This window comes from Notamacropus eugenii, chromosome 4 (assembly GCF_028372415.1).
Source record: "Notamacropus eugenii isolate mMacEug1 chromosome 4, mMacEug1.pri_v2, whole genome shotgun sequence".
Taxonomy (NCBI): domain Eukaryota; kingdom Metazoa; phylum Chordata; class Mammalia; order Diprotodontia; family Macropodidae; genus Notamacropus; species Notamacropus eugenii.
In genome coordinates, this window is record NC_092875.1 from 368,347,582 (window position 1) to 368,359,395 (window position 11,814).

At 42.0% G+C, this 11,814-nt stretch overlaps 1 protein-coding gene across 1 annotated transcript in view; it reads right to left on the minus strand.

The window, feature by feature from the left end:
- MARCHF11 (membrane associated ring-CH-type finger 11) overlaps window positions 1–6,719 on the minus strand; it is a 149,298-nt gene extending 142,579 nt beyond the window's left edge. Inside the window, 3 exon segments of the mRNA XM_072605459.1 lie at window positions 4,453–4,608; window positions 5,823–5,987; window positions 5,989–6,719. Coding sequence (XP_072461560.1) covers window positions 4,453–4,608; window positions 5,823–5,987; window positions 5,989–6,426 — 759 coding nt within the window. The 5' untranslated portion in view covers window positions 6,427–6,719.
- Between the last annotated feature and the right edge of the window lie 5,095 nt (window positions 6,720–11,814).

The following is an 11,814-nucleotide window of genomic DNA, read 5'->3' on the forward strand; positions in this document are numbered from 1 at the left end:
TGTGTAAGTTGTTCTTGAGACTGATATGCAATTAATTCAGCAAAACCAAGATGGCAGAGAAAAGGCAACAACTCATCTAAGCTCTCCCTAGATCCCTCTGAACACCTTTAAGTAATGCCATAACACAATTTCTGAAGCAAAAGAACCCACAAAAAGTTGAGGTGAAATAATTTTTCAGTCAAAGACAACTTAGAAGGTAGGCGGGAAAGATCTATCACACTGAGGTGAGAATGGAGAAGAGTCCAGTGCAGGCCCCACCAGCACAGACCAGGCCCCAGCAAACCAGGAGCAAGTCTTGGGAGCCACTGACTCAACAATAACAGCAGCTACTTCCAGAGCTCTCAGCCCACAAAGGGTCAAAACTGGTCAGAAGATTACAGGGGTCTCTTTGCTGGCACTAAGGGCAGGACTCTGTTGCTTTGCCCATACTCATATCTGGGTTGCAGTCCAGAAAAATGAGCAAACAACAGAAAAAATTCTGACCACAGAAAGTTACTATAGTGACAAAGAACATGAAAACACACACTCAGAAGAAGACAACGAAGTCAAAGTTCCTACATCCAAAGTCTCCAAGGAAAATATGAATTGGTCTCAGGACAGGGAAGAGCTCAAAAAGAATTTTGAAAATCAAGAAAGAGAGGTATTGGAAAAACTGGGAAGAAAAATGAGAGTGATGCAATAAAATGATGAAAAAAGTCAACAGTTTAGTAGGGGAGACACAAAAAAAAATACTGAAGAAAATAACACCTTAAAAAACACACTAGGTCAAATGGTAAAAGAGGTACAAAAAGTCAGTGATGAAAATGTCATGAAAAGTAGAATTACTTAAATGGAAAAAGATAAACAAAACTTCACTGAAGAGAAATCTTTAGAAAGCAGAATTGGCTAAATGGAAAAAGAGGTACAAAAGTTCACTGAAGAAAATAATTCCTTAAAAATTAGAATTAAACTAATAGAAGCTAATGACTTTATGAGAAATCAAGAAACAATAAAACAAAACCAAAGGAAAAAGCTTTTACAATGGAGGGAAAGATGTGAGAGATAGGAATTCATGAACTTTACTCTCACTGGTACTGGCTCAAAGAGGAGTAACATACATACTCAAAATTGGGCATTGAAATCTTTCAGAAAAGTAGGAGGGAAAGGGGATAAGAGAAGGGAGGATGGTGATAGAAGGGAGGGCAGATAGAGGGAGGCAACAGTCAGAAACAAAACACTTTTGAGGAGGGATGGATTAAAAGAGAGAATAGAATAAACAGGGTGGAAATAGGATGGAGGGAAATTCAGTTATCAATCATAACTGTGAAAAATTTTTGAGGCAAGTTTCTCTGGTAAAGGGCTCATTTTTCAAATACATAGAGAACTGATTCAAATTTATAAAAATAAGAGCCATTCCCCAACTGATAAAGGATCAAAAGATATGAAGTCAGTTTTCAGATGAAGTAATAAAAGCTATGTGTAGCCATATGAAAAAATGCTCTAAATCACTATTGATTTGAGAAATGCAAATTAAAATAATTCTGAGGTACTGCCTCATACCTATTAAATTGGCTAATAGGACAGAAAAGGAAAATAGCAAATGCTGGAGAGATTGCGGGAAAAATGAAACATTAATTCACTGCTGGTGGAGTTTTAAACTGATTCAACCATTCTGTAGAGCAATTTAGACCTGTGACCTAAGGGCTATAAAACTATGCATACTCTTTGACCTAATAATACCACTACCAGATCTGTATCCCAAATAAGATAAAAAACAAAGTAAAAGGACATATATGTACAAAAATATTTGTAGCAGTTCATTTCTAAGGACAAAGAATTAGAAACTGAGGGGATGCCCATCAACTGGGGAATGGCTAAACAAATTGTTGTATACTGATGTGATCGAATACTACTGTGCTATAAGATACGATGAGCAGGATGTTCTGAGGAAAATCCTGGAAAGACCTGAATGGACTAATGCAAAGAGAAATGTACTGCGTATAAAGTAACAGCAATATTGCAAGATGATCAGCTGTGAATGACCTAGTTATTCTCAGCAATACAATGATCCAAAACAACTCTAAAGGATTTATGATGAAAAATGCTATCATCCCCAGAGAAAGAACTGATGGTATATGAGTAAGATTGAAGTATACTTTTTTTCACTTTATTTTTCCTGAGTTTTTTGTCTGTTTTCTCACACAGCGTGACTATTATGGATGTTTTGTATGACTACACATGACCTATATCAAATCGCTTGTCATCTCAATGAGAAGAGTAGGAAAGAAGGAAGAGAGAGAATTTGGAATTCAAAAGTTTTAAAAATCAGTGTTAAACACTGTTTTTACATGTAATTGGTGAAAATAAAATTAATTCATTCAGATCTTAAAAGTATATAACCTCCAGTTTGGGAACTTTATGAATCCTTTCAAGCCTCCAGGATAGTAATTATGAAAAAAAGTTCCAAGCTGTTAATGACAAGTGGCCTGAGAAAGTTCATGACCTTTAAAAGTATGTAATGTATTTCTATAAAATAATTTACTCATAGCACAATCTGAAAATTAATCATTACACCAATATTTTAGCTCCAAAATTACACTTTCTGTTATACTAAAAAAAACAATATGGATGAGTGGAAGTATGTGTGTATAGGTCATCTGCACATGGTTGCATTCATGCTGTTTCTCCCATTAGACGGACAGCTCCTTGAGGGAGGACAGGACTATCTTTCGCCTTTCTTTGTATCCTCCGTACCTAGTACAATGCCTGGTACCTATTAGGTGCTTATTAAATGCTTATTAACTGACTATGTACATCATAGGAATACTTTATATATCATAATAGGGTTAACCCTATGTAGATATAAGTAAAACTAATACTAACTATAATTGTGTAAATAGGTTTATAAAGTGTTTTTTATCATTAAAGTCCTAAACAAAATAAACAACACGAATAACTAATCCTAGTTATTTGTATTAGCAAATATTTTCTTCCTGCCTTCTGTCTCTTTCGACTCCAAACAGAACCAAATGTGAAGTCATAATATAAATTTTAACTCCAAGTGGAAATGTATAATATAAACTGTCCTGAAAACTACAATTTCAGAAATATGTCTTCCTGTTTTAACATTTAAGAATCCTTCATATATACCTGCAGACCATCACTGGTCAAGTACAAATAGGATCTGAAGCTAATCCAAACAACAGAATGTTAGAAATTTCCTATATATTATACTTTCATTAACATAATAACTGCAAATCTAATTATCCAATCCATATAGTGATCTTGTGACATGTTTTTATCTGTATTTTTTTTTAAATGACCATCATGGACCCATCCATCTGTACCCAACTGGCTCAACAAAATATTGATTCTAAAAAATATTTCATTTTGTATCACTCTTCAGAATGATAGTATCGCTTTTTATTAGAATCGTTCATCTTTAAATGCAACCTATATGCATGCCCCTTGATGTCTTGAGAAAATTCCTATTTTCATCTCTTGTTTGTTAATCATACTTAAGTAACCACTTTCCAGTCTTCATTTTATCCTTCCTTTCCCTTACCATTTCTTCTTTTACTTCTGTGTTTTATATCCCAACCTTCTTCTACCTGGTGAACTTTAACTATTTTTTTTACTTTCTATATTGGCCTTGTACACATTTTATTGAGTCAATATATATTAATGAAAGTTTTGTTGTTATTTAGGCCTGTGATTTCATTGGTATAGAACCTTATTCATTGGCAGGTTATAGTTTTAGAGTGTTAATTGGGTCACTAAGTAATTAAGGGCCTTACCCATAGCCACACAACCAGTGTGTATCATAGGCAGGACCTGAATCTGAGTCTTCCTGACTCCAGAGCAATCCTTCTATACATTGAGTCATGTTGCTTCACATTGTCTGCATTGCACTGGAGTAAGAAATGGTGCAGTTGACTATATAGGGAAGGTAAAGGCATCTGAAACTGATCAAATAAAAAATGCTAAAACAGAAAGCACAGAAGGATTAAAGTAGGCTAAAAAGATCAGGTTATTGATTTTCTTAAAAGCCTACCCCAATCCTCCACAGAACTACCAACTGATTTCCTCCCTACTTGTCTCTCTCTCCAAATCAGTCTATTCAATGTTCAAATTCTTAAGTTTATCAAAAATTTCACAGGTCACATTACATTAAAATTGAAATGAAAATAGAATTATTTTTAACTGCAAGATTCAACAAATGACACTTTTCCAGCTTGTGTGTTTTAGAAAGTTGATGATGGGATATTTTATCAATAAGTAACTAATCAATCTAGAGAGCCCTATTGGTTAAAATATCACATAAGCCTTTCAAAACCCAGATGCAATATACCTTGGAAAAACAGTACTATACAAATTCAAAATTTTGCCATTTTAGAAAATGTTCTGGAAAAAAGTATACTCTTAGCTAGCACTGCTACTTCAGAAAATAAATATATCTTAATTTTTTTTTACCTGGCAAGGTTTTTTCATCTTAATTGCTATTACATGGTATCTATAACAGCAGAGCTCACAGGTCCATGACCCCCTTTCACTGATCCACTTTAACAGGCATAGCTGATGTGTATACCGAACTGACCCATCACATCGGCAAGGATTTAACAGTTCACCCTAAAAATAAAAGAAATCAGTATTAATGTTATGGTGGTGTCTATATCTTCTCTTTTTTGTTTCACAAAATAAGTAGTGGGCTCTACCCAACTAAATGAAATTAAAATTTCATGCTCTGATTAGAATAACCATAAAATCTTACCCAAAAATACTCTTCCAAAAATACTGATAACACTTAGCACATAAATGTTCTACACCAAGATACAAAATGTCTACAACGTATAACTTCCAATGCCCTTGGGGGAACAGCAGTCCTATTAAATCTCTTTAATAACTTTTAAGTGGATGGTCAAGTGCATTTCCTCTGCAGTTATTCTTAATCATTGCTGAAGAAGAAATGCATGACAACCCAGAGAGTAGCTTACAGTAGCACTATGCTTTTATTTTTTTCTAGACTTGGCATCATAAATATTGACTTAATGCATTATATTATTGAAAGCCTACGTATTCCTGTGCAATTTCCTTACTTTTTAAAATATCCAAGGTAACGTCATCTCAGACCACAAATTTATATTCTACCTTCCTTTCATTCATTCAATTCTTTTCATAAAATTTAATGGTTTATGCTATGTTACTATATATATATATAGTTTCAAAATACGAGCAATTACTGAGGCATACAAGTTCAATAAAATATGTCATTGTTATCTTCTTTAAAACATCAAGGATTCCAACTCCACCCCAGAGCCATAGTAGCCTCCTCTGTCTCTCGTAAAAATGTAACTCTGAGACCTAAAACTATAATATTAAAAATGATACAATTTCTTTATGTGCTCCATTGTTTTGTTTATGTGTCAGTATTGTGAGACTGTATGTCCTCGAGATATTTCTACAGCAATGTGTAATTCTAGGAACAGTCATTCACAAAAATGTCTTTAGCATCATAAAGGCACCTGAGGAATGTGTAACCCCCAAACCTTGCCAGAGAGAGAAAAAAAGGCAAAGCAAATGAAATGCCCTCATAGTGTATATGGCAATGTGATAATATGTGTATCTACCTGCAAAATAAAGAGAAAGGAGGGAAAGGTGGGGGAAAGTGGTGAAAACAAGGAATCCTTGCGATTCCCACACAAGGACTTGTCCATGGTGCTGAACATCTCCCGGCGCCGGGCGAGGGAGCGTCTGGATTTCGGAGCTTGCTCCCAACTTAGCCCAGGGTCCCGATGGGGTGCGCTGGAGCTCGGGGGCGCTCTCCAGAGTGGTGGGGTCCTTACCTGCTCAGCCCCCTGGAAGCAGATCTTGCAGATGGGCAGGTGGTGCTGGTGCTGGTGGTGGTGGTGCCCCGTGCGCTGGTCGCTGCTGCTGCTGCTGCTGCTGCGACTGCTGCACACCGAGCGGGTCTCGGGCTGCTCCGAGGAGCTCGGTCCTTCTGCCTCCCCCGCCGGCTCCGGCAGCCTGCGGCTCCTCCGAGTCCGGAGGCGGGGGTTCGGAGAAGCGCTTCGGACCTTCCCCGGAGTCTCCGGCACTGGGCGGATCCTGCTCCGCCAAAGGCAGCGGGAGCAGGAGCGGGAGCTGCGGCGGCGGCGGGGGAGGCAGCAGCGGCGGCGGCGGCGGCGGGTCCTCCCCGGCTCCTCGCCGCGGGATCCCCTCGGCCGGCGGCGGCGGCGGCTCGGCCGGCCTCGGAGCGGGTCCTGGCGGCGCCGGCGGGGGCGGCGGCAGCGCGGGCAGGGCGGGCAGCGAGGGCAGCGCGAGCAGGCTGGGCAGCGGCGGGATCAGCGGCGGCAGGTAGCGCGGGAGGTCGGCCGCGGCGGGTTCTCCGGGGGGCGGAAGCGGGGCTGGTTCGGGGTCCCCGCTCTCCGCCCGGCGCCGCAGACTCATGGTGTCCTCTAACCCGCCAGCCCCGGTGGCTAGCCCCGCGAGGGAAGGAGGACGGGGATCGGCACAGGGGCGGCGGGGGCGGAGGGAGAGCCGGGGCTCCTGGGGTGACCTAGCGCCCGGCTGCGCGTTGGGGGGCCGGCAGGCTGAGGAGGAAGGCGGGCGGGCGCGGGGCTCGGCGGGGCTGGAGCTGCCGGCTCTCGCTCGGTGGAGGCGGCGCTGCCGCTGGCTTCGACTGCGCTCGGGAGCCGCGCGGGCGGGGGAGGGGCAGGGGCAGGCGGAGGGGGCCGTGCGCGGCCGCGGGGGCCTGGGGGGCCGGAGGAGGGAGGGGCGGGGGAAGCGTGCGCGCGCGCCGGTGGGGGATCCCTCGGTCGGCTCCGCGGACCCCGCCCCTAGTGCAGCCCCAGTCTATTCCGGGAGTGGATTCCCCCTCTCCGAGTGGAGGGGCACTGCGGCTTTCACTGGAGGGGAGTGGGAGACAGAGGTGGGAGAGTGGACGGAAAGGCGGAAAGAAGGGATGGGGATGGGAACGAGAGCGAGTGGGGGACAGGGGCGGGGGCGGGGCAAAGGGAAGCGATACGGGACTACCGTTATCCCACGCGCGTGGCGGCGGCCAGGGGGCGGGGTGCAAAGGCGCGGAGGTGGAGAAGTGCTGGGGGAGGGGACTGGAGGGGGCCCGCACGTGCGCAGCCCCCTCCTAGGGGTAGAGAAGTGGGCGCCGGGCATCGGGAGGTGGGACAGGGCAGCCTCCCGGGTGCGTCTCGGAAAGCTCGAGGAAGAGGGCCAGCGGCAAGGCACGTGGGAGCGGGGAAGGTCGCGAGGGCTGCGGGAGCCGTTACCGACCTTGCCCGGCCTCTCCCCTCAGTCCCCACCTGCCGCGGTTCTCCCCATTCTGCTCCCCTCCGCTCCCAAGACAAGGAATCACTCCCGGAGTTTCCCGTTCCCTGCCTCCACTCTTCACCCCCTCCCTCTCTCCTGCCACTCCCCGTTCTTCTTCCCCCAAAGGTGGGAACGACCTTGCGGCTGGAGTTTATCTCTGCAAGAAATTCTGCAACCAAATGCGGGTACCTCGAGGCTGTCCAGCTCTGGTGCCGTGCACCGGCACTGGTCACTTGGATCTTCCACGCGCAAAGGACTCTGCCGGGTCTGCCCAGAGGAAGCCGCAGGACCAGGTGGCCCTTGGTTGTCCACATCCATGAACCTCAACTTAGGGTGACCCGGTCCCAGGGAAGCCCAAACCAACCAGTCTCCGGGGAGCAGTCACCGCTCAGCTTTCCAGGATTAGTGTTTCCTTTCGGAACTTTCTCTTTCAACTCACTAACTCACGTCCTGCAGCAGTGATCCAGACCCCGATATTAGACTAAATTCTGCTCTAACTTACACAAAGCAATCGATAGAGTAGTTTGCAAATGAATCCGGTGTGCATGCAAAGGCATGGGACTTAGTGATGGCAATGGTATGGTTTTCACTCACCTTCTCAGAACCCGGCTAACATTTGATCTCCCTCCCTTCTGGCCCTCATTATATTTCTACCCTGTGTCATGATTTAGTGATTCTGACCCAAGAATACCTTAAAGTCATTCAGGTGTCATACTCACCTTTGTATCCCATGCCAGTCTAGCACTGTGTGTATGTCATGTATATCAATATACATACACACACAAATCATGTATGTAGTGCCTAACCCTCTGAAGGTCTAAAGGGCGTGCCCCCCTACTTGGTCCATGCTTTATGCCCATCTCTGCATGCTACTACATATGTGTACATTATTAGTATGTGACATTCTAAGGGAACTAACTACAGAAAATCAGTAAGTGAAATGCTATTGAGGTATTTAAGTTAGTTTTTAGATTGTATATTTTATCATCAAGGAACATATTTATTGCACAGTCAGTCCATCCAGTGTTTTAACAGAGCTCAGGAGGGAGAAATCAGGGAAAAAGGAGGGCAGCGGAAAGGAAAAATTCAAAAAATGTTGATCACAGATGGTCCAAAGTGAAATTGTTTCCAGGAATGTCCTCTAGCTCTCTCAGCTTATTTTGTATCTTAAAATGACAATCAGCAATCACATTTCTAAAAGACTGTCCCTAATGCCCTAGTAGCTTATTGTGATGGGAAAAACATAGATGTAAATAGTTTTTCATTTTCAGTCTAAACCTGTCAAAGTCACATTCCATAAGTCGGTAAATTGCTGCAGTCCTTAAAATGATAATAAGCTGACTCTAGTACTTGGATGGGAAAGTTTGTGAATTTGTCACAGTATTTCCTAAAATATATTTCTTTATGATTTGTAAATTTCTACCAGGAGTGATACAATATATTTTTATTTTTAATAGCAAAGAACAACAGGATTTTGTATAAACAAGGCAGGATGACTCAGACTCTTTAATACCATAGATGAAAGATGTTAAAGTGCTAGATGTTTCCTCTCCCAGATCATTGTTTCTGAAAAATTAGTAAGTAGGACGATAACAACCTAAATTTTAGCAATGGCCTGGATAACAAAAATACAAATTTACGCGTAAAATTTTTTTGATGACTCCCCAAAGATGGGAGAACAAAGCAACTCTTTTTTCCCCCATTCATTCTCTTCAACTAATCTAGTGAACCTTCAGTGAGGCAAAGAGAATATACTTCTTTATGACTGAGTCCTTAATCAAAAAAGTTCAAAGTATTAGAGGAACAAAAAAGAATTTAATGTTAGAATAGCTAAAGATTTTAGTGGAACAGTTGATAGAAAAAAAAGTAGGCATGTCATGGTTTCAAGGAGAACCAGATCATGCCACATAAGGACTAGTAGAAGAAACTGGGAAGACATAGATGTCTTCTAGCTTAGTTCTGCTGCTCATTGTCTAGGTGATTTTTGATAAGTCACTTCACCTCAGTTTTGTCATCTGTAAAATGAAGAGTTGGACCAGATGATCTCTAAGGGTCCCTTCTAGGTACTAATCTGTGATCTTAAGATCCTTAATTTTTGAAGGGTTGTCATATGGAAAAGGGATTTCAACTTGTTTTGCTAGGCCCCAGAAAGAAGAACTAGGAACAAGTTCTTAAGGGAATTTTTTTTACTTGATATAAAGAAAAATCTTCCTAACCATCAGAATTGCCCCAAAGCAGAATATTCTGCTTTGGGAGGTAGTGAGTCACTGAAGTGAAGCCCCATTAGACTATAAGCTCCTGGAGGGCAGGGTCTGGTTTTACCTGTCTGTATCCCCAGGCACAGAGCCTGGCACGCCTCAGTAAGTGCCCTATAAATGCAAGTTGTTGCCTTGATTTGAAGGTCTCCAAGGATAGGCTGAATGATGATTTTGTAGAAATGGAGAAAGAGTCCTGTTCATTTATGGGTTGGTCTAGATAGCCTCTGAGATCCCTTCCATCTTGAAGATTTCAGTGGTTCTGTGATCAGATGAAAAATAGCAGGATGTCAGCAGGCTGTTGGTAACAACCAAATAGCTGGTGTGTGAAAGCACCTACCTCAGCCAATTGAAAATAAATGAGGAGAAAAGTGATGCTATCAATTTGAGCATGGGAAAATGAGCAGGAATCATTTGGTAGGATTATTTTTAAATAAGAAGGAAACTAAAAATGATGGAATGCTTAAAAACTTTCCCTTTCCCCTCAAAGAAAATAAAACTAAGTGCCAAAATTGTTCCCTTTCTCAAAGGTGTTCAATATCAGCATGCACTCCAGTATCTTTAGAGGTCCCTTGATTCCCAAGAGTAACAAGGAAACTCTAAAGGACCCTGTCCTACCAGTAGAGGTTACATCAACAAGGATTTGTTAAGTGACTCTTTAGTAAAGTTAGACACAGAAAATACAAAGGCAGACATGAAGCACATGAAGCAGTCCTTGCTCTCTCAGTGCTTACATTTCTATCACATATACTTCTTAAATATGTCTGAAATGAGCCTCTGGGATCAGCTTTGGGACTGTTTAATTGATGCCCAGAGTTCACATGGTCAGATGTCTCCAGAAAAAATAGACAAGGAAGGCTCCTAAAGAGAAAAGCAATGACTTTGTGGTGTTGTCAAGTATCTTCATTTCTTTGGAAGTGCCTTCAGATTTACCTAGAAGTCACTCCCATGGTGTTCCACAGAGCTGTGTCAGCATTCATTCATCTTAGCCTCCACTAAGTATAAGGCAAAGGTCTCTTCATTGCCTTTTGGCCTCTTGGAGTGGAGAAGTTAAGAATTCAAAGAGTTACTGTGAAGAAAAAGGAAATATGCTTTGAAAACCACTGATTTTATAAAGTGACAAAATGAAGATTCCTGTTTTGTACTCTGAAATTAATATATCACCAAAATTAAGGGTATGTTTATGTAACCCAAAATAAACATCAGTCTGTTGAGCACCTATTGTATAGAAGTCACTGAATTTTTTTTTTAAATCCCCAGAAACATGGCCTGTTAGGTAAAAAATAAATGCTTTGTATTTTGCTTTTTATGACACCAAAATAACTTAATTTCGATTTTTTTTTATCCTTCAAACTGACTAGTTGGTTAACTGATGGATAAACTAAATTAGCCAAATTATCAACCCAATCCAGTTCAAGTAGCATTAAATACCTATTACATACTATATGCAAAGGGTGGAACTCTACCTCATTTAAATCCAATTCATACACAAATCAAGACCTCACATGGTCTTCAGAAATGAAGGATGAATAGCAACAGTAGTGTGCTAGGGTTGATGCAAAGTCTACAGATAACTACAGTACAGGGAGGAGTTTTCCAAGTCCTTTAATGAGGCATAAACAAAGTGCTCTGGGGATTCAGAGTAGCATTTAACCTGGACCTTGAAAGGTGGGTGTGATTTCTCAAAACGGATGTAGGAGAGCAATCCATCCTGAGGTGGGTTGGGACTAGATGACAGAAGATTGTTGATTGCTGTACTAAACCTAACCTCGACTAACCCAGAGATTCTCCAGTGGATAACATTGTTACAGCTCTACATTGATCCCTTAATATTCATCTGATGCTTAAAATCATCTTCCTGAATTCAAATCTGGTCTTAGACACTAGCAGTAGGACCCTGGGCAAGTCACTTCACCCTGATTACCTCCATTTTCATCATCTGTAAAATGAGCTAGAGAAGGAAATGGCAAAACGCTCCAGTATTTTTGCTGAGAAAACCCTAAAGGGGTCACAAAGAGTCAGACATGACTGAGCAACTCTCTCTTCTCTACGTTATTTATTTTATCCTTCATCTACTTTAATCGTGCATTTCTCTCAGTCTACCTGTCCTATCCAAAATTTTGTTCCAAGTTCTAACCCAAGGATGAAAATACCATGAAATCATTAAGTCCATATGCCTGCAGTAGTTGTTGCAATAGAAAACACCCTCTGTCCTCACCAATAAGAACAAAAATTGTAGGCTTCCAAAAGCATATGG